At 40.9% G+C, this 27,389-nt stretch overlaps 1 protein-coding gene across 2 annotated transcripts in view; it reads left to right on the top strand.

The window, feature by feature from the left end:
- The window catches only part of SLC9A7 (solute carrier family 9 member A7), a 69,657-nt gene that overhangs the window by 15,957 nt on the left and 26,311 nt on the right, over positions 1-27,389 (top strand). For both annotated transcript variants that reach the window (XM_072135665.1, XM_072135666.1), the window contains exons 2-7: positions 604-803; positions 7,730-7,807; positions 15,458-15,534; positions 22,116-22,228; positions 23,821-23,926; positions 24,342-24,488. In XM_072135665.1, the coding sequence (XP_071991766.1) occupies positions 604-803; positions 7,730-7,807; positions 15,458-15,534; positions 22,116-22,228; positions 23,821-23,926; positions 24,342-24,488 (721 nt within the window). The remainder of the gene's footprint in view (positions 1-603; positions 804-7,729; positions 7,808-15,457; positions 15,535-22,115; positions 22,229-23,820; positions 23,927-24,341; positions 24,489-27,389) is intronic.

Consider the following 27,389-nt stretch of genomic DNA (forward strand, 5'->3'; position numbering starts at 1 on the left):
TCCATGGCTCTGTGTGTGTGCTGTCTGCACACTGCAGTCTAATGCTTGTGTAATATTTGTTGCCCTACAGTTGAAACTACAACTTTACAGGGGTTTTCCACTTTTAGCAAATAATTCTAATTGTTTGTGTAATAAAAAACAATTTTCCAATGTACTTTCTGTATCAATTTCTCATTGTTTTCTTGATCTCTGCTTGCTGCCATTCTATTGGAAGCTTCATTGTTTACAAATCCTGTGGATAACAATTGGTATTTGGTCATGTGATGTCACACAGGTGCACGGCTTATTAGTTTCACAGAGTAATCAGATCTGTGTCATATAATGAGCCGTGCACCTGTTTGACAGATTTATATCGACTGTGATGCTTCCTGTATACAGTATTTGCATATCTGCTACCTAGAGAATGGCAACAAGCAATATCCATTGTTTGATAAAAGTAAACAACCCCTTTAAGCATTCCATGACTGTCTACTTTTTCATATTTGCAGCACGTTTTATGGCACTTAAAACGTGTTTCTGATGGGAAATTATTTTATAGTTTGTCATTTTTGAATGTTTACAGGGATAACTAAGGGTATTGACAGATTTCTGTTTTCCTAATAGGTCTTATTGTTGGGGTGATTTTGAGGTATGGCACACCTTCCACAAGTACTTATGATAAAGCCATCAGCTGCTCTCCAGAACAGAGGGCCTTCACCACACTCCTAGTCAACGTCAGTGGGAAGTTCTTTGAGTACACATTAAAGGGCGAAATTATCCCTGAGAAGATTCATAATGTGGAACAGAATGATATGTTGAGAAAAGTAAGTGAATTTTAGTTGCTTGTTGTTTTTTTGTTTTTGTTTTTTTTTGTTTTTTCCTCGTGTGTGTGTGTGTGTGTGTGTGTGTGTGTGTGTGTGTTTTTTTTTCTGTTTTCATTACCCATATACTTTTGTTTTGGGTAGAAGACATTACAACATCATAATGTTCAGGTTAAGATAGTAGGATATGGCGGCATTGCATTACTTCCAGAGGATTCAATCTAAACCAGGGGGAGACAGATATTCTTTTGCCCTGTCCTCCATGTTTGTTTGACTTCTAGAAGAAGGATAGTGCTGATTTTTAGGGTGCCACCTACAAGAAGTTGTCTCATTGGTTAGGACACAAGCTTATTCATTTTGTTTACTTGTACTTTTAAAGGAAGTCTACCCTAAAAGTAAAGCGTGATTGAGCAGGGTTACCTGCTCGTTGATCCAGGCAGCATGACTGTGGTAATCTTCTCATATTTATCCATGGCCTTCTTCCTTCCCAAAGCAACTTTTAAGAATATACAATTGAGCCAGAAGGGCTCTGAGCGCGTTACCAGAGCCCCTCTGTGCTCTATGTTCACAGTACGTCTCCCCCTCTCCCTGCTCCCTCAACACCCTCTGCCTGATGTTTCCGCAAACAGTGGGAGGAGAAAATGTTCCTTGCACATTGTAACAGCCTGTGAAACTATAGATTACCAGTCATGGTGCCTGGATCTATAAGTAAGTGCCCCAGGTTTAGCATGTTTGATTTAGATGGTAGATTTCCTTTACTAAATATCTGAAATAAATCATAGCTTTGCCATTGATACATGTTTTGAGGCTTTTTTTTGTGAGACAAATGATACTTCCCAGTAACAGTTTTTAATATTTCATGCCTTGTACTCAAATGCAGTGAAGTTTATGAAAAAAACATATTGAAAATAATCCATCACATTTAATTCTTTGGTAAAATAGCAGAGATACCAAATGAATATAGGTTTTATAATGTTTTAAGAAATGAGGAATTCACGGTCCAGCCAGGCTCCAAACACCAAGGATTTTATTTAATGCATATACAAAAATTCAGTGATCCACTCAGATAGCCAGTAGTACCTACGCGTTTCAGACAGTATCCCTGTCCTTAGTCATGGCTACATTACAGACATATGTTGCTACATTTAAAGCCCAGTACAATTAAAGGTACCTCCCCTTTTCCCCTTCAGAATTCCGCCCACTTCCGTTGCCGCCCACCCACAGTAACATGTGACAATAATATATATAAGTGTTGGCCATTTCTGGGATCTGATGGCGCTGCAATTGCTGGTCAGGATACGAGCAGCTCGCAGGTTCATGTTGTCTTATTTCTTGGGTAATGGAAAGTCCATCTAGCACGGTCCCGGTATCGTGGGTGGATCGTGCTTAGTCATGTGACCTAAATCACATGACTGGTCACATGATCCTGCAGCGTGTCGCATTTGGTGTTGCCTGGCAACCCGGACATACATAGGTCTCGGACATAGAAAACTGGACAGCAGGTAAAAAAACGGGGGAGGACCATGGTGAGGAGGGATTCCGTCGGCACCGCAGCGGAGATCCCAGACGAGAGCCCCCGGAACAACTGGGTTCGGATGGACATGGCGGAGATCCTCGCAGCGAGGCCGAGAAAACCCCTCAAGCGTCGAGGTAGGTGGCGTTAGATCTAGGGCAAATGAGATAGGTAATGTTAGACAAACATGAAAGTACAATCAAATAAAATCAACATTTTAAGGATATTAAAAAGATTATTACAGAGTATCAAGTTAAAAGATAAAACATGGACAATGGAATGCAGAGGTAGTGGGTAGGCTGCAATTGGATGAGAGCAGTCCTAAGCCATCACCACTGTAGCATGCAAAACGTGGAATCACACCAGCACCAGGCACCCTGATTCTTCCTACACCCCTACATTGGTCCTGCAGTACAGCCCCCAATTCAAGGCTATTTCCAATATTGTGAACCAACATATCCCCCTACTGAGAACAGACCCTGTGCTTGAAAATATCCTCAAGAATGGATGTCGAATTGTTTCTAGAAGAGGCCAAAGTTTGGGGAATTTACTCTCCCCCTCTCTGTTCTCCACACAACCCAAACCAACTTGGCTTTCCACCCAGGGTTTTTTTTAGATGTGGAGCCACCCGCTGTCAAACCTGTAATTTTGTGGAGAACAGAAAGAAGACTTTCTCCTCAAGTGATGGCTCAAAAGTATTTGCCATCAAAAAATTTCTAAACTGCAATTCGACCAATGTAGTATACATTATACACTGCACCATATGCAATCTCATGTATATTGGGCACACATCTCGCAAGTTTAAAACTAGATTTTTGGAACATGTACGCGATATCATGAATCCCATGGGTCGTAATCTTTCCGGTGCATCACAGCACTTTGTTGTGACTCACAAAGGGTATATTAGCTCTCTAACAACTGATGCCATAGAGAAGGTCCATGTGAATATTAGGGGGGGAATCATGGCAGCCCGCCTGGCCAATAGAGAGGCATTTTGGATTTTCTCTTTGGAAACCTGTTACCCTCAGGGTCTCAATATGAGAAAGGAATCAATGTATCACTACTAATTCCACGTTTTGCCAGTCCCATAAAATTCCCAAGTATTGCATGCTACAGTGGTGATGGCTTAGGACTGCTCTCATCCAATTGCAGCCTACCCACTACCTCTGCATTCCATTGTCCATGTTTTATCTTTTAACTTGATACTCTGTAATAATCTTTTTAATATGCTTTAAAATGTTGATTTTATTTGATTGTACTTTCATGTTTGTCTAACATTACCTATCTCATTTGCCCTAGATCTAACGCCACCTACCTCGACGCTTGAGGGGTTTTCTCGGCCTCGCTGCGAGGATCTCCGCCGCGTCCATCCGAACCCAGTTGTTCCGGGGGCTCTCGTCTGGGATCTCCGCTGCGGTGCCGACGGAATCCCTCCTCACCATGGTCCTCCCCCGTTTTTTACCTGCTGTCCAGTTTTCTATGTCCGAGACCTATGTATGTCCGGGTTGTCAGGCAACACCAAATGCGACACGCTGCAGGATCATGTGACCAGTCATGTGATTTAGGTCACATGACTAAACACGATCCGCCCACGATACCGGGACCGTGCTAGATGGACTTTCCATTACCCAAGAAATAAGACAACATGCACCTGCGAGCTGCTTGTATCCTGACCAGCAATTGCAGCGCCATCAGATACCAGAAATGGCCAACACTTTATATTATTGTCACATTTTACTGTGGGTGGGCGGCAACGGAAGTGTAATGTAGCCATGACTAAGGACAGGGATACTGTCCGAAACGCGTAGGCACTACTGTCTATCTGAGTGGATCACTGAATTTTTGTATATGCATTAAAGGGGTTATCCGGGTTTAAAAACTTTTTTTTATGGCCGGGCTGGGGAGGGCTAGTTAAACATAATAAACATGGACTTGCCTCCTCCGGCGCCGCCGATGTCCCGCGCCGCGGTCACTTCGATCCGTGCCCCTGTAAACAAACAGGGGCACGGAAGCCGCGCACAGGGAGCTTCCGGTCCGCGTTGTGGACGGCTCCTCCCATCCGTCCCTATCTCTCAGCGTTGTAAGCGCTGGGAGATGGTGCGCATGGGAGCTTCCGGCCGGCCGGAAGCTTCCTGTGCGCCCTTATACTGAAACCGGCGCACGGAGAAGACGGGCCGCGGCGCGGGACATCGGCAGCACCGGAGGAGGTAAGTACATGTTTATTATGTTTAAATAGCCCTCCCCAGCCCGGCCATAAAAAAAATTTTAAACCCGGATAACCCCTTTAAATAAAATCCTTGGTGTTTGGAGCCTGGCTGGACTGTGAATTCCTCATTCCTTCGACATTGTTGTGCCCCAGCAGAAGGGTGGCCCGTGCCGAGCTCGACACTGGAGGGAGAGGTGAGCTGGCATTATCCTTTTTGTTCTCACCAGTTTATAATGTTTTAACCCTTTACTACTGAAGTCCCTTTTTACTTTCCTGACCAGACCATATTTTCTAGAATCTGACATGTCACTATAATTGGTTATTAATTTGAAAAGCTTTAACATACGCAGGCGATTTCAAGTTTTTCTCGTGACATAATGTATTTCAAGTTAGTTTTTTTTTTACTTTTATATTCTATTGAAAAAGTTTTTATAAAACAGCATGAAGAAGACCATGAGAAATATAAATGTACTGTTGATTACAGTTGGCCAAGCAAGGCCATTAAGGCTAACCAACATCATAAACAGAGTCTATGAAATCCTTGTGCCAAGGACTTCACTTTTTGGGAGGAGTGACACGCAGGCACTGAGAAGCAGTCCAACCACTCAGAGAAGGGAGCATTAAATTCCCCACCAATTAGGTGCTTCTCTTATTTCTCCACACTGTCTGCTTCTGTGTTGGGTCTACCTCAGTATCTGTAACTTATAGGGGGCAATGATGTGAAACCAATATTGTGACAGAAGCATTTTTAGTAGAAGTATTTGCTGTGAAGGAAACCAGGTGCCAGTGCCAGTAGAAGGACCCCGTGACTGTAAACTGGTTTTGAAGGAGTACTATGTCTGCTTTAGCCTGAAGCATTTCTTTCAGCAGTAGTTTAATCTTTCAACATTGTGTCCTACTGGGCCTAATGGTACTGTGCAACTGTTAAGATCCTGATATGTGAAGGCAGACTTGGGTAGGAATCCATGCAACAGGGTAGAGGATGCATCACAAATACAGTATAAACGGTCAAAAACACTGAAATAACAATATAGTGAAATAGCGAGGGCAGCATGTGGTTTGTCTCACTGTAAATACTCTACAAATACACAATCTGGGACATCCTATATGATGATGTCTTGCTTCTGATCGGCTAAGATATCAGGAAGAGATTTGTGGTCTTGCCACAATCTGGTTCATCCTTGGGTGCAATTTCCATATACAACAAGGTGCCTTGTTTATCTGTGCAAAAAATTGTACTCAAGTGCAAACAAGATGGGAATGCCACTCAGGAAGAAGACAGGTTCTGTGTCCCTATATGAGCGTGCTTTGGTCATGTGCATATCAACTCAAGAACATAAGCCAGATGCTGGCTTATCCACAGTTGGACAAGTACTGTTTCACAGTTTCAACATGGGCTGAAAGGCCAATCTGCCATTACTCCTAAAAAAAAAAAAAAGCCAGATTAATGTTTGCAAATTCACAGAAACGGACACAAGGAAAGAACATTATAGTAACACAGAGTAACACAGATTCTGGAGAGGAAGGTGGGGGGATGTTGTTGGGAGCGGTCACTAGCACATGCAGACTCAGTAAAAGCTCCTGGCAGCTCCTGCAGTGATGTCATAAGCGTGTGACTAGTCACATGCTTTAGGTCATCCAATTACATACCAGGAATGGTATGTAGCAGAGCTGTTTTGTTTTTAAAATTTTGGATGAAGTAGAAATGTATAGGTAAAAAAGTTTTAGGGCACAAATAAAGGCAAAGCTCAGGCTCCTTTTCAGTTCTAACGAATGGCATCTGACGCCACAGTGTATATACAGTGCACAGACACAGCAGTGTATATACACTGCAACCTCTTTGAGCAGGAAAAGCTGACAGTGTTTTATAGATGGCCACATATACCTATTATTGCTATATCTCCGGATAGGAAGAAGGTTAAAAGCATGATACAGGTATCTATGGAATTGTTGTCAAAGGCTCCATGCAGTGCTAAATTTTTTTTTTTTTTTTTTTTTTTTTTTCAAGTAACTTCACAGTTACGCTTTAAATATTATGGAGCTCTCGCATAGACTGTTCATGTAGTTTGAATGGTTGTCCTGATTTAAATAGAAAAAAAACCCTGCAGGGAATTTGAAGAAAATACTAAGTACGCTTTCAATCCAGCACGGCTGATCCTGATGTCCTTCGAGTCTTTGTGTACAGACTGGCATAATGTAACCACTGCAGCTCATGTCCCAAGCAGTGTTCATCTTTGTTTTTTTGTTTTTGTTTCTGTAAATGTACCGTAAATGTAAATCCATAAATTGTTGTGGTGGTGTTAAAAGGTTTAATAAATGCATCTGGTGAACCCAAATGTTCAGTTCTCATTGCTGACTCAATTGCTGACTATATGGTCATGTAGTAAACCTGATTATGGTTGAAGTCTACATATCTTTTGTACATGATTCTTTAATGTACAGTAGACTGTCCTGAATTAAAAGTATAAATGAGACATGTCAGTGGTACAACGTCTGGACTTGAGTGAATATTGCTCAGTAGGATTAGATTTCTATACATGATGTATCGCCTTTGTATTTTTTGCCACAAAAATAGCTGTAATTGCATTTATTGAGTGCTTTAAGGGAAATTGTCTTGTATGGGAGAGTGATTTTCTACTTTTGAGTTCATCTATTATTGCCCAAGTCTTTGCCACTGTCTGACATGCATTTAGGCTTCAGCGCACATCTTAAACCTGCCTTGAAGGCTAGCAGTAAATTGGACTGGTTTTACCCATTGGGTAAATGATGAAATAATGGAGGTTGTTTCCTGGTAATTGGACCTTGCCTTAGTATGATTTGTGCATGGTAAATGTGTACAGATGAACTGACTGCCAATAATGGGAGATCTGGGAGCTTGAATTTTTCAGCCATTGTCATCTACATTTTGTATGATGGCTGGAGCACTTGCCTTTCATCTTGAACTAATCTTATGTCTATTGCCAGTTTACACAGATTGCTGGTCGATCAGTGGCCAATGGCTTGTATACGTAACAGCTAAGTTTAAATTTTTAACCCTTTTATCATCAACGAGCGACAGCCTGTCGTATATCTCCCTTCTGTGGCCAAGCACATTTTAAGAAACATGGTGATCATCTTAGCTCTCATTTTATATAGTGTGACAGCTAAACATGCACTGTAACCCCAATTCCTATACTAATGTCATCTCTCTAAACTATTGCTTGTTTTCAGGTGACCTTTGATCCAGAAGTCTTCTTTAACATTTTATTGCCACCTATTATTTTCCATGCTGGATACAGTTTAAAAAAGGTAAGTCAACAATTCGTCTATCCATTTTTATTTTGATAAGGATATAGAATTATTCACAGGATAATTTTATGGTACGGTTTGTAGAAGATCTCACAAGAGGTGATGCTTTGTTGGACCTTGTGATTTCTAACAATGCGGAAAATGTCACGCACTGTCCAGGAACCACTTGGGAACGGTGATCATAACATAATTATTATCCTCTTAAATTGTAAAAAGCAAAAACATGGGAAAATTGAAAAACATTGAATTTTAAGAAGGCTTATTTTCTGAAATTCTGGGCTGCACTACAGGATACTGACTGGGAACAGACAGTGATGATACTAATGTTAAATGGGAGACATTCAAATCCTATATTGGGTCATTATACTTGTAAACTTATTCCAATAGGTAACAAGTATAGACGGGCTAGATTACACCCCCGTGTGGATTACAGCTACAGTTAAAAGGGCAATTAATGATAAAAATATAAATCTGACGGGTCACCTGAGGCTTTCAGTACTTTGAAAACTTTTACAAAATCAGTGAGAAGGAAATAAAATCAAACAAAATACAAAATGAGAGACAAGTGGCAGAAAATGGCAAAATAAAATTTTTAAATCTATCAATGAGAAAAAAAAATGGGTCAGTGCCTCTGTGACAACTGGATTTTTAAAATTTTCGGTTGTCATAAGAACCAGGATTAACAATAAATCTTAATTGCAGACACCTCTGATAACTGTTGCAGATGATTATTGTAACCCAAGGCCAAAAATCTGTAAATTACCCCTAGTTACAAAAGGACCTCTGGATGTTGGTAGTCTGTAAGCCAGGTGTTCTTAAGTAGGGGAAAGCCTGTATTCTGAAAAATGGGGCATCGGTGACTGAAGACCAAGAGAAGGCGGAGACACAAAATTGTTTTGTTTTTTTTTTTTTGTTTTTTTTGCTCTGTATATACAATAGAAAGAACTTCTGATGTGGGTGGTGCCAGTACGGGTCATGCATCCTGTTATATACTAGACTGGCTGAATGCAGACATGATCCAATCTATGCTCAATAAAATCAGTGTGTGGCTCCTGGGCCAGATGGGTTACACCCCAGAGTTCTATAAAACTCTGTTCTGTTATTGCTGTGCCGCTGTCTAAAATCTTCAGGGATTCCCTAATGACTGGTGTGGCGCCAAGTGACTGGCGCAAGGCAAATGTGGGGCCAATATTTAAAAAAGGCTCTAGAACCTCGCCAGGCAATTACAGGCCTGTAAGCTTAACCGCAATTGTGGGTTAAATATTGGAAGGGTTACTAAAAGACTACATAAAAGAAGTGTGACATGTGACGTCACATGTTATAATAACTGACGGCCAGCATGGGTTTACTAAGGATAGAAGTTCATACGAAAAAACCGCAAATAATATGCAGTAAAGTATAAAATGATGTAAACTTTATTCAATACTCATAATAATAACAATCATAAAATAGGCAAACAAGTGAGACAACAAACAGACAAACAATTCATCAGAAGAAACCGGGTGTTACAATAATATGAAACTCCTGTGAACAAGAAGCTGAATACATACGACCCGAATCGGTCAGCATAATAAAATCTACAAATCAGGAGAGTACAAATGAGCATATATACAGACCACGGTCCCTGGATGAAAAGCAACAGCCCCGACACGTGTTTCGCCACAGAATGGCTTCCTCTGGGGGAGTGCTGGAAGGTGGAGCTACTCAGCATATAAATACCCATGGACCAATCAGAATCGCAGAATGGACGGACCCCTGGAGAATGTGGGCGTTACCCTGACCTGGGACATAGTAATGGATAGCAGCGGGACACATCGCGGCTATCGCGAGATAAGAGTCACGTGACTCGGGGGCATGACGAAAACAGGGTCACATGACCAAAAACTGATAGATCGGAGCCCGAGGAGGAGTGGGGGCGGAACAAAATAGTTTGCACCGCCCTCACAAGAGACCGGAGACGTAAAGGGGGATCGCCAAGGTAACGTATGTCCAGTGAAGAGGGGGGACATCAATATTACACAAATGTGAAAAACTGTACTGCCTAGGGACAGTGGAAAACAGTAGAGCCAGAGCATGAGGAAAATAAAATACAAAACAGTGTGTGAGTACAAAAAGAATTTAGGGTATCCACAAGGGACAAACTGAAAGTGCTGGTGCATGGAAAAATTCATATGTAATAAATAAACATATATATATCTATAAAAAAGTGTACGAGTTTTATAAAGTGCAAAATGCATAGACCTAAACACTATGATAATAATGTACATAATCAATACATAACCACATTTTATAATAGGTGAACCGGATTTAAATAAGACAAGACAAAATTGATTTAGTATAATACCAAAAAAGTGCAAAAAAAAACGTGAACAACATGCAGTGCTCCCCAAGTGCAAAACGTGACAGGTGCAATAAAATCATTAGGAAAAAACATTATTAAAGTTAAGAGGGCTATCAGGAACGGGGCGTAGGAATAGAAGCCAGTAACTCGGAGAGGGACATCAGTATAGCGATGCTCAGGGAATGGAATAGGAGGGTCCAGCAGAGAAATCCAGGGGGTCAATCCATAGGGTCCAGTAGCTTGCAAAGATCAAAAACCAACTAGCTGTAAAAAAGGACAAGGGAAAATACAAAGACATAAAGGGAATTAAAATTATATAAAAAATTTGGGAATACCGATAATCAATCAGCTCCACATTATACAGCACCGGGATCCAAAAACAAGGAAAAAATATATTTACAGAAACGATACAAAACTTAAATTTTCATTAAGCCCATTAGGAGCCACAGTATTCAGTCTAAAAATCCATCTGGCTTCTTTTTGCGCCAAAATGCGTCTCCAATTACCACCCCTATTGTCGACAAGAACCCTATCGATGCCTCTTACCTTGAGAAGTGAGCCATCACAGTTGTGGTGTGATTTGAAATGCCTTGGAAGGGTTTTCAGATGTTTATCGACCTCCTCATTCTTGGCGGCCTCGATCCCTAGGACATGCTCTCTAGTTCTTCTCCGCAGTTCCCTAGAGGTGAGACCAACATAGGACAGACCACAGGGACATGTCGCTAAGTAAACGACACCTACAGTGGTACAGTTAATGTGATGAGTGATAGTGTACTCTCTCTGATGGGAAGAATCCCAAAACGTGTTGGTCGTCTCCACGTTGGGGCATGCAACACATGATCCACATGACCTTGAACCCCATTTAGGACCCTTTGAGCCAAAGAGTCTATTTACTGATTGACCCCTATGATAACTTCTGACCAAATAATCCTTAAGATTCTTTGATCTGCGGTAGGTAATAGATGGGTATGCTGGAAGATATTGTTCCAATGTGCGGTCAATCCGTAACAGCGACCAGTGTTTCACCAGGATAGATCGAACAGCGTCGCTTTGGGAATCATATGTGGTGATGAACCTCACCTGATCATCTTTCCCTGACTTTTTGATCTTGCGAGTAAGAAGATCCGTTCTTTTCGTTCGCTTGGCACGTTGGTACCCTTGCTCAATTGTCCTCATCGGATAACCCCTCTCCTGGAATCGTGCCCTCATGTCTGTTGCTTGTTTCTCAAAATTTGAGTCCGTAGAACAAATTCTTCGGATCCTAAGGAACTGTCCAGTGGGTATACTTCTGATTAATTTTGCAGGGTGTGATGATGATGCATGTAACAATGAATTTGTGGAGGTTTTCTTCCTGTAAGCATCACTTCTGATTAGCCCATTCTCATCCACATCAAACAGTACATCAAGGAATTCAATGTCGTTCCTCCCCATCCTGTAGGTAAGTTTGATATTGAGAGAGTTAGTGTTTAGGTCTGACATAAACTCATGGAGTTCATCTTCAGTACCCTGCCATATCATGATGACATCATCTATGTAGCGTGACCACAACTGAACCTTCTCTATATGATGTTTCGGATTCGTAAGGAAGATATCCCTCTCCCACAGCCCCAGGAACAGGTTGGCGTATGAGGGCGCACAAGCGGCACCCATCGCTGTTCCCTGGAGCTGTAGGTAGAGTCCCTTGTGGATACCCTAAATTCTTTTTGTACTCACACACTGTTTTGTATTTTATTTTCCTCATGCTCTGGCTCTACTGTTTTCCACTGTCCCTAGGCAGTACAGTTTTTCACATTTGTGTAATATTGATGTCCCCCCTCTTCACTGGACATACGTTACCTTGGCGATCCCCCTTTACGTCTCCGGTCTCTTGTGAGGGCGGTGCAAACTATTTTGTTCCGCCCCCACTCCTCCTCGGGCTCCGATCTATAAGTTTTTGGTCATGTGACCCTGTTTTCGTCATGCCCCCGAGTCACGTGACTCTTATCTCGCGATAGCCGCGATGTGTCCCGCTGCTATCCATTACTATGTCCCAGGTCAGGGTAACGCCCACATTCTCCAGGGGTCCGTCCATTCTGCGATTCTGATTGGTCCATGGGTATTTATATGCTGAGTAGCTCCACCTTCCAGCACTCCCCCAGAGGAAGCCATTCTGTGGCGAAACACGTGTCGGGGCTGTTGCTTTTCATCCAGGGACCGTGGTCTGTATATATGCTCATTTGTACTCTCCTGATTTGTAGATTTTATTATGCTGACCGATTCGGGTCGTATGTATTCAGCTTCTTGTTCACAGGAGTTTCATATTATTGTAACACCCGGTTTCTTCTGATGAATTGTTTGTCTGTTTGTTGTCTCACTTGTTTGCCTATTTTATGATTGTTATTATTATGAGTATTGAATAAAGTTTACATCATTTTATACTTTACTGCATATTATTTGCGGTTTTTTCGTATGTGCTTTTCTATTCAGACTTTAGGGGGTGGTTTGGGGCCCCTATCTTCACCCCCCTGTCTTATCTTTTTGGTGTGTAAGGATAGAAGTTGTCAGACTAACCTGATCTGCTTCTATGAAGAGGTGAGCAGATCTCTGGATGGAGGAGCTGCTGTGGATATTGTGTTCTTGGACTTTGTGAAGGCATTTGACACTGTCCCTAATAGACACATGATGGGTAAATATGGTCTATTGGTTTGGAAGGAATCATTTGCAATTGGATAAAAAAACTGGATGAAGGATCATATACACAGAGTTGTGGTCAATGATTCCTACACAGAATGGTCACCAGTGGTGTACCCCAGGGTTCTGTGCTTGACCCACTATTATTTAATATATTTATTAATGATATAGAGGTAGGAATTAATAGCACTGTGTCTATTTTTGCAGATGACACCAAGTTGTGTAGTGGAATACAGTCTATGGAGGATGTTCATAGGCTGCAGGGTGACTTGGACAAACTGGGTGGATGTTTGGTCATCCACTTGACAAATGAGGTTCAATGTGGAAAAATGTAATAGTTATGCACCTGAGGGCTAATAATCCATGTGCAACATATGTCCTTGAGGGAGTAAACCTGGGGAGACCCTTGTTGAGCAGCACTTTTAGATCATAAATAACAGCATGCAATGTCAATCAGCTGCCTCTAAAGCCAGCAAGATATTTTCATGTATCAAAAGTGGTATTCTGCATTAATAAATGTGCCTAGTGTAGCAGACAAAATGACCACTAGATGACACTGTCATCACATTTTCATCAATATACACACTATACACAGGAATGTACATTTTACAGTCCTGTGAATTCTTCAACTAGCCCATGCATGAAATGTTTACTTTCATACATATGCTAAGTGTTTACATGTCAGAAATGAATCTTTTTAAGGATGCAGCTTTCATATGAACAAATGCCATAGTCTTAATGACAAATAAAACTGAAATTTAAAGGGGTTTTCTGGCCACATCAAGTTTTTGGCATTACAGGGAAATTTTAAAATCCATATATTAATTTGTAATCTCTGTGATTGAACTCGCCCAGAATAAAGGGAATGTGTCATATGGACCACACGGTGAAAGCTGTTAAAACAAAGAACATGAGAAAATGGCAAAACTGCATTTTTAAATAAATTTTGCCTCATTTTGCAATATTACCAGTTTTCCAGTACATTGTATAGAATATTAAATGGTGCCACTATAAAGTACAATTTGTCCCACAGATAACAAGCCCACATACATTTCTATAAATGGAAAAGCAAAAAAAATTTTGTCCTGTAAGGGTTAAAGGAAATCTACCACCAAAATCAAGCATGGATAAACCAGTAACACTTACTCATAGATCCAGGCATGGTGACTGTGTTAATCTTCTTATATTTGTTATCCATGGCCTCCTTCCTTCTAAAACAAACTTTTTTAAATTATGCTAAAGAGCATGAGTGCTACCTTAACCCCTCTGTAACTGTATATCAGTCTGTAAAGTCTGCGTATAGGGTAACCCCTCATTTAGCATAATTTTAAAAGTCGATTTTTAAAGTACCAAATAAATATAAGAAGATTAGCTCAGTCACAGTCATTAATGACGAATTGTCGCTGGTTTATCATGCTTGATTTCGATGGTAGACTTCCATTAAAGGTATTAAAACATAGTAAATGTATGTAGCTTTTTGTTATCTTGAAGTATATACTGACCTGAAGAACTAAGTGGATGTGCAAATCATTTGGAAAACTGAAAAGACAAACCTGTAAGAAAATGTCACAAATGCATTTTTCCCCATCATTTTTCGTTACATTGCATAGAATATTGGACCTCTACCCCCAGGATTGTAAACTAAGCACACTGACATACTGTATTTGTACAAAGGCTACAAATGCTTACCTCCGCTCACCTTATTCCCGGCGCTGACCGTCGTTAGTCTTGACACGTTGGCTTCACCTAGAAAAGAAAGTTATAATTCGCAAGATAAAGCTTTGGGACAAGATGTCCGCTGCTTTGGACTGCTAATAATGCATGACCCGCACCTTCTTTCCCATGCTTAAAGCATGGGAGAGGAAGGTAACGTGATGCAAGAAGCGTGAATTCATGCCTTTCTCTTCAAGCATGCGGGAGCGTTCATAATTTGCAATATGACACACCGTACATCTTGTCCCCATGCTCCAGGCTGCTAATTATAAGTTTCTAGCTATGGACAGTACTGGGATCAAGGTAAGGAGGAGCGTTGGTGAGTATTTGTAGACTTTTTTTTTTTGGGGGGGGGGGGGTAAGTTAAGTTCACTATGCAGTTATTTTTAAGAAAAAAAAAGGCTTTTAAAATTATGGGCTCCAGGCTCCATTAACATCTAACAATTTGCATAATTTTAAAATCCCTTTTTTTTTTTTTTTGTAAAAACAAGGGCATAAGAAGCTAAAAGAAGAGTGGATCCTGCCAGAGGGGGCACACACCAGTATGCCAGTGTTCTTGGTTTATTATCTTTAATACTGGTGGTAGATGTCATTTAAATGATCTCATAGATAACAAACCCTTATACATCTCTGTAAACTGGGGAAAAAAGTTCTGGCTTTTGGAGTAAATGCAAACCTTGAAAAGAGCCTGAGCATTAAGGGGTTAATAGGCTTTTCCTGAAGCAATATTTTAGAGGCATGAAAGTAATGCCAACATAACTTAAGCCTAGAGTTACTCTTTGAACATTCTGAATTGTCATGTACTTTGAAATGCACTTATACAATCAAGATATAATGTCACTGTGAAATCTGGTTTCCATCAGAAAATTATGTAAACTGCTTTTGCCCTTTAATGTCTAAGTCCAGAGTGTTGATTCCTTTTTCAGAGACACTTCTTCAGGAATATTGGCTCAATCCTCACCTATGCATTCTTTGGTACTGCAGTCTCGTGCTTCATCATTGGGTGAGTCATAACTGATGTACAGTCACTCCCTGCATGTGCTGTGCTAATGAAAATACTCTCTCTGCTTGTGTGCTGCCAGTGATGCTATATTTAGCTTTCCTTGCGCTGCAGTTTTTAGTTCTTAAATGGATGGTGTCAAGTGCATTTGTTACATATCTTAAAGGAAGATATTGCACTGCAAATGCAGTGACATCTGTAGCATATTATAGAGCACCTTAATAGACAGATCAGAGTTGTAGCTACTGGTAAGGGGGTGGGGGGGGGGGGCAGGGAACTCTGTCTTCTGGGCCCAGGGACTTTTAGGGGCCCACTGAGGAGCTTTCAGTTCTGTCTGTGTCCCTAGGACACTGAGTTGTATGCAGGGACTAGTGCTGCCCGGCTCTGCCTTCTATGGTAGTACATGTGTGCTGGCTCTAGACACACATGTATTATTATTGACCTTTCAGGACCTGGTGAGAAGTCATCATGCACATGTCCTATTAATACAGCAAGTGGAGACCAAGCACATGTGTAAATGGTAAATAGTGTGTGTGTGTCTTTGTAACTCATTCACTCTTTTGTCACATTTTAGTAAGCCTAAGTCTCTTGGGTCCGGTTATGACCACACCCTGTGCATCTCCTTAAAGGGGTTTGCCCATGAAAGAACATTTTCAAATTTCAATCCCCTAATGATGTTTACACAATAAAGATAATTCCAGAATGTGGGCGGGGACTCTCTAAGCAGACACATTGAAAGAAAGATGAGACGGATCAGAGATGACATGATGAGATGTATTTTACACAAAATGACATTCTTGGCTCTGTTACATCTCTGCTCTGCCACAACACACTATCAGATCTGATGTGCCCCCTCCCCCAGATAAAGAACTTATCTGTTTGGAGCTCTCCTCTTGATGTGATGTTGTGTGTTGTTTTCCTGCAGGAAGTCAGTGTGTGTGTGAGCTTGTCCTGGAATAAAGGTAGAGGGCTAGAGGCAGAGAACAACTCGGCTCCATAGCATCAGATAAGATGTCTGCCAACCCTAAAGTCAGAAGTAACAGGGTTGGAAACCAAACTGAAATTGTGCACACCAGGACTGTTAGAGAGAGGTTGGATTTATATCTGTGAAATGCTGCAGAAATGCCCAGATGGGAATACCCCTTTAAGAAACTTGTTTTCCAGGGAATACTTTAAATTGTGCCCCTGCTCATTGGACCCGCATTTAGCGGAGTGTAAACACAGCATAAGGACCTGTGAGCAAATCCACCTGACACATTCGAGTACAGAGATTTCTCCTATGGATCACTATCTTATGTCCTTTGATTATTAATGAGGGCTGAGGAGAACCAGTATCCACCACTATATGGTTACTGTATGGTGGAATACTGGTACTTCTGGTTTGGGGGGCTACTTGGGTGGACTTTGCCCCCCCCCCTATGCTGATCCCCTAGCTGCACCTCTGAGAAAGATATTTAATTATTCCAGATACTTTATAATTTCTATGCGCAACCTGTGCACTGGGGAGGGGGGGAGGGGGTAATTTATCTTTGCATTTACCCCGCCACGACAGCACCACCGAAGGGAGCGGTCCGCCCCCAGGGACAGGAAACCCAGACTTTAAATCTTTATTCCAATGCACTGTGCCGCGATTCGATAAGATTTTACGCCCAATTTCCTGAATGTGTTGCTTCCCCAATCAGGTCCGCCGGAGTTCACCATCTTCCTTCCTATGTAAGTGCATGTCTTGCGAAACAATTTTTAAGTTAAATCCTCTGGTTTTATCGAATCCGTCAGATCATACGACAGCTCTCCACCCGATTTGTGCCACATAAAAGCCGGCACTATTGCGCCAAAATCTGATCACTTGCTACACAATTGCCTGCTAAATACCTGTCCCAGCGGTGCGATCCCCAAAAACGTTGAAAAACTTGACAGAAATGCGATCCGCGAACCCTTAGTAAATCCGCCCCAGTATGTTCAGTGTGTTTTGTTTGCAATCCTTCATCCTGGTGGTAGATGTCCTTTAACACCTTCATCAAAGAATAGACACGAAGGCAAACTTGCATAACTTTTTGCAGCATTGAAAATAAGATAAATTATTCCTGTAAACCTGGTTCTATTCATAGATTTGTAGTCATTTTTATATATCCAGTCATACAGTGAAACATCATGTTAAACATGGCTGCTTCATTAAGAAGGATGGGTTATCGGATTGTTGAGTATGCAACACACTGCTACTGTTTTGTCAACTTATTCTACCGCTTTATTTTGAATTCCTGTATAGTGGCTGGTGCTGGGAATTGCAGCTTACATCCTATAATTAAGTATCCAAACATAATGATGTTATAACGTATAGAAAAAATAGTGCCACTGGGGGGAATTTATCAAGGCTTGTACTGTTGTTCAAGCCTTAATAAAGTCACAATTCGTGGAGCACGTCCTGGAATTACAACCCCCTTCCTGTATTTCTGCCACATTAAAGGACATCTACCACAAGGATGAAAGACTGTATGCAAATGAGCCTGATGGGCTCCATGCTCCATCAACTCCTATGGAGCCCCTCAGGCTCATTTGCATATAGTCATTCATCCCGGTTGTAGATGCCCTTTAAGTTTGATAAATCCCCACCTGTGTTTGCATTACTGGAATAGTTTCCGAGTATATACTTGACTGTTAGTCTTGAGGATTTCCGGTATCTTTTATTTAGCTTTTGCCATTTTGTGAAAAGCAATTACATGGCAAGATACAGGCAGTTTTGTAGTGCTGTACATAATTGAGAACATTAGTGTTAATGACCAGTGTCTGTTCTTAATATTCATTGCTAAGAGCTTTATCCCCAGCTTCTCATCCATTAGATGTGGAATGCAATTTATAATGTGCATGTATATTAGATTTAGACAACTGATGTCTGACAAGAACACGGTGTCATATCATCGAGTTATATTGGGTTTGAGTATATTTGTCTCCGGAGATTCACATATGATTTCAGACTGAGTGACTTGCCAAAACAGGGAGATTACAGTTTAATATGTAGCAAAAAATAATTTTAATTCTAATTTGCAGATATACCAACCTAAAGTTGTCTTCCTTCCTGCAACCAAGTATCATTTAGATTCTGCATATGTATTGTTCACCCGTTTATGGCTTCTGCCGGAGATCTGCTTTTATAACTTTGAGATGCCCTGTATCTCACGGCTCCTTAGTTGGATAACAACCACAGACCAGATGAAAACTAAAATTATGTCCACCATTGTATTGGGCATAGGCATTTGTTTTTACACTTTTTTTTTTTTTTTTGGAGAAAATTTTATATTTTTAGATATGGCTGTGTGCCCAAGATGGCATGCTACATCATGTGTTTATAACACCCAGTTCATCAAATTATGTCGACAAGACCCCGAGTGCTTCCCAGCACCAGCACCCTACAAAATGTAATAATTATAATAGAAATAGAAACTGGGTTTACCTGCAGGATCAGTGGGATGTTGCATAACTGGAAAGGTATGTCTAGACAGTATCCTAAACAGTGCTGTTTTTATTTGTGTAGTAGACTCCTGTTTAACCCCTTAACAACCTGGCCCTCTGTATTTTCATTTCCATTTTTCCCTCCCCAGCTTCAAAAATCTATAACTTTTTATTTTTCCATGTAAAGAGCTCTGTGATGGCTTGTTTGTTGCATAACAAATTTCAATTCATAGCAATGGTTTTGAATATTCCATGCTGTGTACTGGGAAGCGGGAAAAAAATTCCAAATGCAGTGAAAATGGTGAAAAAACGCATTTGTGGGCTTGGATTTTACAGATTTCCCTGTACACCCCAAATGAGAGGTCTACTTTATTCTTTGGGTCTGTACAATCACTGAGAGACCAAATTTATATAGGTTTTATAATGTTTTCATACATTTACAAAAATTAAAACCACCTGTACAAAATTTTTATCTGTTTTATTTTTGCCGTCTTCTGGCACTAATAACTTTCATACTTTACCCCAAGCTCCATAAACTGATGTCTTTTTGTGTGTGACTTTTGATGATTTTTTCAATGCTACCATTTTTAGGACTGTACAACCTTTTGATCACTTTTTATAGAATATTGGCAAAAAAAGTGTCATTTTTTACTTTGGGCATTATTTTCCGTTATGGGTTAAACGCAGTTTCTGACGTGGTGATACTCAATGTGTTTGATTTTTACTGTTTGTTTTTATATCATTTCTAGGGAAAGGGCGGTGATTTGAATATTTTTTTTTTTTAACTTTTTTTTTCATTTTTACTATTTAAAAAAGGGTACTTCAACCCTTGGTTGGCTGATACCTAGGGTTTTCTGATACCGCAGTATATGGGGATTTTCCACCTCATGTGGAAATGTGCAAATCGCACATTTTAATGTAAGGGTTAAAAGGAGAGTGACGATCCTCGGCAAGATGGTGGCACAAATTTTTTTTTTTTTTTTTAAGCCGCTGTCAGCTGGGATAACAGTGCTAGCACCAATTGCGGGTGTTACCCGTAAGTCTTTGCTGCCCATGAGCCCACGCCATGTACCCGCACCTGACGTGCGCCGTACTATTACGGGGTTGTCCATTTTCTGCAAATAATTGTCATTGTTTGTGTAATGCAACGTTATACAATTATCCAATTAATAGAGGGTTCATGACTTCCTCCGTCAGCTTCAGTCCATAGCTTCAATGCCTTCATCTTGCAGGAACTGCTGACACACTCCAGCCACATGAGGTCTAGCATTGTCCTGCATTAGGAGAAACCCAGGGACAACCACACTAGCATATGGTCTCACAATGGGTATTAGGATCTCATCTCGGAACCTAATGGCAGGCAGGCTACCTCTTGCGAGCACATGGAGAGCTGTGCGGACCTCCAAAGAAATGCGAGCCCACACCATTACTGACCTGCTGCCAAACCGGTTGTGCTGAAGGATGTTGCAGGCAGCAGGTCGCTCTCCACGGTGTCTCCAGACTTTTTCACGGCTGTCACATGTGCTCAGTGTGAACCTGCTCGGATTTGTGAAGCCCACAGGGTGCCAGTGGCCAAATGCCAAGTGTCCTGCACGGTGTTGGTCTGTGAGCACAAAAAAAATTGTCCAATTGGGTCACATGAACCCATTGGTCACTAAAAATTAACTTTTATTAGTATTTATTAAAAGATGGATCTAACTTCATCCAATGTCATATATTAAAAATTTGCAGGGTGCAGAGGGTTGCAGCTTTCACCATAGGTGATCAATGTTATTTGGTAGAGCACATCACATCAAGAATAGATATTGGAAGCTGGCAGTGCGTTCACTCGCTGCATATGGGATTATGCTACTAAAGCCCCGATCCCCCTGAGGACGCCACGGCATGTGGCGAAACATGTCGGGGGGGGGGGGGGCTAGTTTGTTAGGTTTTAATTCAGAGGCAGCGGATAGACAGGCAACCTAGGGTGATCACTGTGGAGTTGGATCTGTAACTCTAAGGGTAGTACGACATAGAAGTGGCTATAATTTGAACCCAATAAAGCAATATGGTTCCCTCCACAATACAAAATACAGCCAGAGTAGCATAATCCCATATGCAGCGAGTGAACGCACTGCCAGCTTCCAATATCTATTCTTGATGTGATGTGCTCTACCAAATAACACTGATCACCCTGCTATGGTGAAAGCTGCTACCCTCTGCACCCTGCAAAATTTTAACATATGACATTGGATGAAGTTAGATCCATCTTTAAATAAATACAAATAAAAGTTAATTTTTAGCGACCAATGGGTTCATGTGTCCCAATTGGACAATTTTTCTTTGGCTTATAATCGACTTAAACCCAGTCACAATGTGGTCTACATAAAAAAAAACTTTTCTGGACATCTTGTATATGGTCTGTGAGTACAACCCCTATCTGTGGACGTTGAGGCCTTATTCCATCCTCATGGAGTCGGTTTCTAACTGTTTGTGCAGGGCTCTGGCAGTGCTCCTCCTGCTCCTCCCTGCATAAATGAGCAGGTAGCAGACCTGCTGCTGGGTTGTTGCCCTCCTACCCCTCCTCCGTGTCTCCTGGAGTACTGGCCTGTCTCCTGGTAGCGCCTCTCGATACTACGCTGACAGAAATGACAAATTTTCTTGCCACAGTGATGTGCCGTCCTGTTTGAGCTGCGCTACCTGAGCCACTTGTGTCGCATGCCAAGGTGTTGTAAGGAGGTCATACAGGCACATGGAGGCCACACAATACTGAGCCTCATTTCGTCTTGTTTTATGGACCTTACATCAAAGTTGGATCAGCTTGTACTGAGTTTTTCCACTTTAATTTTGTGGGTGATTCCAAATCCTCTCTTGGTTAATAAATTTGATTTTCATTGATGATTTTTTAGTGATGTATTTATCAGCACATTCAACCTTGTACAGAACAAACTATTCAATGAGAAGATTTCATTCATCATATCTACGATGTGTCATTTGAGTGTTCCCATTATTTATATTGTATGTATTGCACTTTTTACACTTTGTTGAATTCCTGTTGTGTGTGTGTTTTTTTTTACTTTAGAAATGTTTTATTATATTTGGTTTTTATATTTTCTAATACAAATTGGTTTACTTTTTTTTTTTTTTTTTTTAAACAGAAATCTCATGTATGGAGTGGTGAGACTAATGAAGCTTGTTGGTCAACTTAATGGGAAATTCTACTACACTGACTGTCTCTTCTTTGGAGCCATTATTTCTGCTACAGACCCAGGTAATTTAAAATACTATACATTATGTTGGGTTGGATTGCACTACAGCTGTTATATATTAACATTTTCGTCTGAAAACCCTGTAACAAAACACAAACATTCCAGCATAGATATTTTTCACATGCTTTTTTAGTGTCCCCTAGAGAGCTCCTCAAATTCATCTGAATGAACGCAGCATTTCCGCTTCCATGTCTGATAATGAATATTTATGAGGCCTGGGTGATGCATTACATTGATTTCTAGGTCTTCACTTGCCACACCAACTGTAAAAAACAAGTTCCCAGAAAAAAACTTAATGGAAAAATATTATCAAAATAAATAAACACTCATAGATCCAGTCCTCTTCCTGCACAATCCCCCCTCCCCCCACCCACTGTGTTCTGAAACTTCTTCTGTTGTTATAAGATTACATTGGGCAGAGAGAGGAACTGCTGAAGTGGAGCCATTTAAACAAACTGTGAAGTTACAGAACTGAGGGCCTTCTGGCTCATTGGCCTAATTGATGATTTTAGCCTGAGATGATTTTAGGAGAAAGAAAGTCATGGATAACAAATATATGAAAATAATAATGCTTTATTTATATATCACCATCATATTCCACAGTGCTGTACAGATCATGGGAAACCTATACAAATACAAGACATATACAAGACATTACAGACTAATAACATAATCAGATGAAATAACTGGAGTAAGCCATGTTCACCAGAGCTTACAATCTATGTGGATGCACAGAGAAGATGACTTCTATGATGGTTCAGCCATACTCTAGGGCAGTGATGGCGAACCTTTTAGAGCCGGAGTGCCCAAACTTCAACCAAAAGCCACTTATTTATTGCAAAGTGCCAGCACACCAATTTAAGCAGTAATTTTTTCTGCTTGTTCTTTGACAACTTTCAATCGTTCAGCCTGCTAAAGACACCAATGCAGTTGAAAGGAGGAGGGCAAACTCACCTATCATTGTAGGAAGATTCTGTAGGAAGATTCTTTGAGTCCTGTCTGGTGAACTTCATGCTGGGGTGATGGCCTGGGTGCCCACAGAAAGGGCTCCGAGTGCCACCTCTGGCACCAGTGCCAAAGGTTCGCCACCACTGCTCTAGGGGATAAAATAATTAAATAAAAAGATAAATAATGTAGAAGGAACCAGTCAAGAACGGCCTACCCGTATGCACTGAAACTAGGGTGCATCAGTCTGCAGAGAAATCTGTCTAATGGTATCAAGTTTGATACCTTTGAGATATGAGGAATTACATAGTCGGGAGGAGAAATCAGTAGAGGATTTAAGAACGTGAAAGTTAGGTATGTGATAGACCAGCCTGAAAACATGGGTTTTTAGGGCACGTTTAAAAGTTTGGAAGTTGGGTATTAGCCTCATAGAGCGAGGTAGGGCAGCTTAGAAGCAATGCTGGAGATGTGAGTGGAAGGTTTGAATTACCACAGTCCCAGTCACTGGATCTATGAATAAGTGTCCCTGGTCTATCACGCTTTACTTTAATGGTAGATTGTTATATTAATTTTTTTGCATTAAATAAAATACATGCCCATAATTTTTTGCTACGAATTGCTTATCCAACATTTTTGTTCTTCTTTCTAGTGACCGTCCTAGCAATATTTAACGAACTGCGTGCAGACGTAGATCTATATGCACTATTGTTTGGGGAAAGTGTACTTAATGATGCCGTAGCCATTGTGTTGTCTTCGTAAGTAAAAAAAAAAATTCTATTACATTTTACAAAAGTTAAATTTGGTTAATATAATGCATCACTGTAAAAAACATGATTTTTTTTTTTAAATGTGTTTTTGACACTTTTGCCCTAAGGATCAGAATGTTCTAAAATAAACTAAGTAATCCTAAGGGTACTGCTACATGTGTGCAGCAGTGGATAGGTAAGGTGAGTTTTAAAATAATAAATGCACCCATTATTAGCAATGTTAAATTTATCTTGATGAGGGAATTTTCTGGCATTTCTATAAACAGTAAATACAATATTAATAGAAATAAAGACCATTATGTCTGAATGAAAAGAGTCTGAAATGTGTTTGAATATTTCAAAATATGTATTAACTTAATTTTTTTTACTTTTCCTGTGATTTTAAAACTATTATTTCTCTTAGGTCTATAGTTGCTTATCAGCCAACTGGTGAGAATTCTCACACGTTTGATGCTGCTGCCTTTTTCAAGTCTGTTGGCGTTTTTGTTGGCATATTCAGTGGGTCTTTTGCAATGGGTGTCTGCACTGGTGTCGCCACAGCTCTTATATCCTTTCTCTTGGTTACATTTAAAAAGGCAAAAATGAAAATGATTATAATGTCCCATAACTATAGCCCAGAACGTCATGTTTATAGATGCAAGTAAAAGATGTAATATAAAGTGAACATTTTCATGCAAATAGTGTAGTATCAGGATACCATACACTCAAAGGGGTATTACCACGAAGACAAGATTCTTAAAAATACTCAAAACTACACATTCTTAAATTTACTGTTAACAAAGATACAGCATTTCAGTTATAATTCCAACCTGTTCATCAGTCCTGGTGTTGGTTGTCTCGGAATCCAATCGTTAAAGTAAACCTTTTGATTTGATGCATTATGAAGCAAACATACCTTAAGTAAGCTGTAGCTACACTGATGCAGGATCATGTCTTGGTTAATAGCTGACCTGAATGGTTTTGCTAAAAAAAACAATTATATCATTCAGGAACTTTGAAACACTGAAGCAGCCATAGAAGCGTCAAAGCTTCATTATCATAATGTTATATCTGTTTTATCAGCAAAACCACTCAGCACAGGGATTAACCAAGACATGATCCTGTATCAGTGTAGCTACAGCAGTCTCAATGTATGTTTGCTTCACAATGCATCATATCAAATGGTAGGTTTCCTTTTAACCTTCTGACTAGTGATGTGTCGTTCACGAGCGAATCATCTCTAAGAGTTGGCTCTTCTATGTGAACGATAGGAGTCGCCTACATGCAGATGGATCCAGCTCACTAAAGAGCTGTAATTCCTATCACTACTTCTGACTTTTTGGTTGGGCTGGACATAATTTTCTCTTGAATTCACAGATTCTCCTGTCTCACGTTTCCAAGACCAGCTCAAACACCCACACACAGACTCTCACATTTCCTGTTGGCAAACAGTAAATCTACAAGCCACAGGCAAGATAAGATCTTTATATCTGGGGAAGGCGGTACAGCTGAGTGTGTGTGATATAGCTGAGTTAGCAGTACTGTAGAGCTGCAACGGTCGATTGGGTGGTTTGGCTAACAGTGTAAATTGTAGGGCGTTTTAAATGGAAAGTGTCAAAGCCAATGGCGGACTTCTATGGTTCAGATTACAAATTAACAGCTATACTCGCCTCTGGCTTCTTCTCCCTGCGGCTCAGTCTTCTCCTCTTCCGGCCTGTGTGGATCGCTGATGCTTGACATCATAGTGTTGCGCACAGGCCTGAAGAGCCTGAGTATAGCAGGTTTTTGTTTTTCTCAAAGGGCCCTTATGTGGACAATTATGTAAAGGGAAGGGGGAAGGCTGCTTTGAACATTTCATTAAAGGGGGTCATCTGCTGTGGACATTTCATTGAAGAGAGGCCAGTATGGGCTGCGGTGGTGGTGTTGGACCACTGGCCCAAGCTATTTGGGTCACTAAACCATTGACTGCTTCTCGTGGCCCAGTGATTTGGGGTCCCAAATAGCCCTATACAGGTGCTTGTTGTAGGGCCATATAAAAAAATAAATCTTTTTTACTAACCTAGAAATTAGTCTATTTCAACTTTATACTGGTGCTTTTGCCTAGAGTATGTAAATGGTACCACTGGACTCCCAGTGGTATAAAGGCTTGTACTTAACAGTGTAGAAGAGCATCTTCTGCTACAATCCATTCTGCTTTCACTCGCCTTCTCCTGCTGTACCCACATTTGAATAACAATTTTTATATCCTAATTCCCAGACCATAGATAGTTCTATTCACTGTGCAGACATTTGCCAGAAGACAGAGATACCTGTGGAAAAACACTTTTCTAGACCAGGCCACAGTGAGAAAGATTTAAAGGTCCTAATACTGAAAGGTGACTTTAAGAGTAGCAGAGAAAGTAAAATCTGGGAGTTCAAGGTGATGATGACCTTTCAGTCACTGACACAAGTCTACAATATTGCACGTGGGTTTATGGCTCATTACATGGACTCTCTTCAAACCCCACAAAAGACTGACTCCAGAGTCTTGCCATCCAAGGACACCCCCTCCCCCTCCACGGCCCTTCTCTGTGTATTGCTCCGGCTTTTATTAATTACGTCTCGCCATATTTGCTAATTATCAGTGGCGTAACAACAGCCGTAGCCTTTGTAAACGGGCCTGGGATGGATGGTGGAACCTCATTTCTCAATTTCCTTTCCTGTCGCCATGAAATATGTATTGTATAGATTTATGTGCTGTTTTTCCACAAGACAATCCAGATACACTATCCACATACTGTCCACAGTGCAGCTAAACGCACAAGACCCTATTTGGCTGCAGGAGTTAAGTATGTGTTTACCCTTAAAGAAGCTTGTATACAAATGGCTTGTTCTTTAAAGGAAACCTACCATTTGATTTGATGCATTATGAAGCAACATACCTTGAGAATGCTGTAGCTACACTGATGCAGGATCCTATCTTGGTTAATCCTTGTGCTGAGTGGTTTTGCTAATAAAACAATTATAAAATTGTGATACTGAAGCTGTCTCACTTTTGTGACTGGCTCAGGCCGGCGCCACACAGGGCGCTTTGTCTGCGCTTGCAAACGCAAACAAACAGACAAAGTCGCGCCCACCGGGGCGGGCCTCGGCCCGATCGCATCGGCGTTTCTATGGAAACGCCTGCGATCGGGAACGAGCCGCCGGTGTTTTGCGTTAATTTAACGCGAAACACCGGCGGCTCGTTCCCGCCTCAGGCTTCTAGCACATTAGTTATTCACTGCTTCTCAAGATTAAAATCCCTGGGTTCTGCCTGAAGGCAGAATAGTCAATTGCTGCACCATCCCCCAGCTGTTGTGTATGAGTGATCCAGCTCATGTTGATTAGTCATATATTGACTAAGCTTCATGTGTAATGTGGTTATGTAGGCAGCCAGCCTGACCCAGCTTTCCCAATGTCCTGAATGTTATAATTGTTTTTTCAGCAAAACCAC

The sequence above is a fragment of the Engystomops pustulosus genome, chromosome 2 (assembly GCF_040894005.1).
Source record: "Engystomops pustulosus chromosome 2, aEngPut4.maternal, whole genome shotgun sequence".
NCBI classification, from domain to species: Eukaryota; Metazoa; Chordata; class Amphibia; order Anura; family Leptodactylidae; genus Engystomops; species Engystomops pustulosus.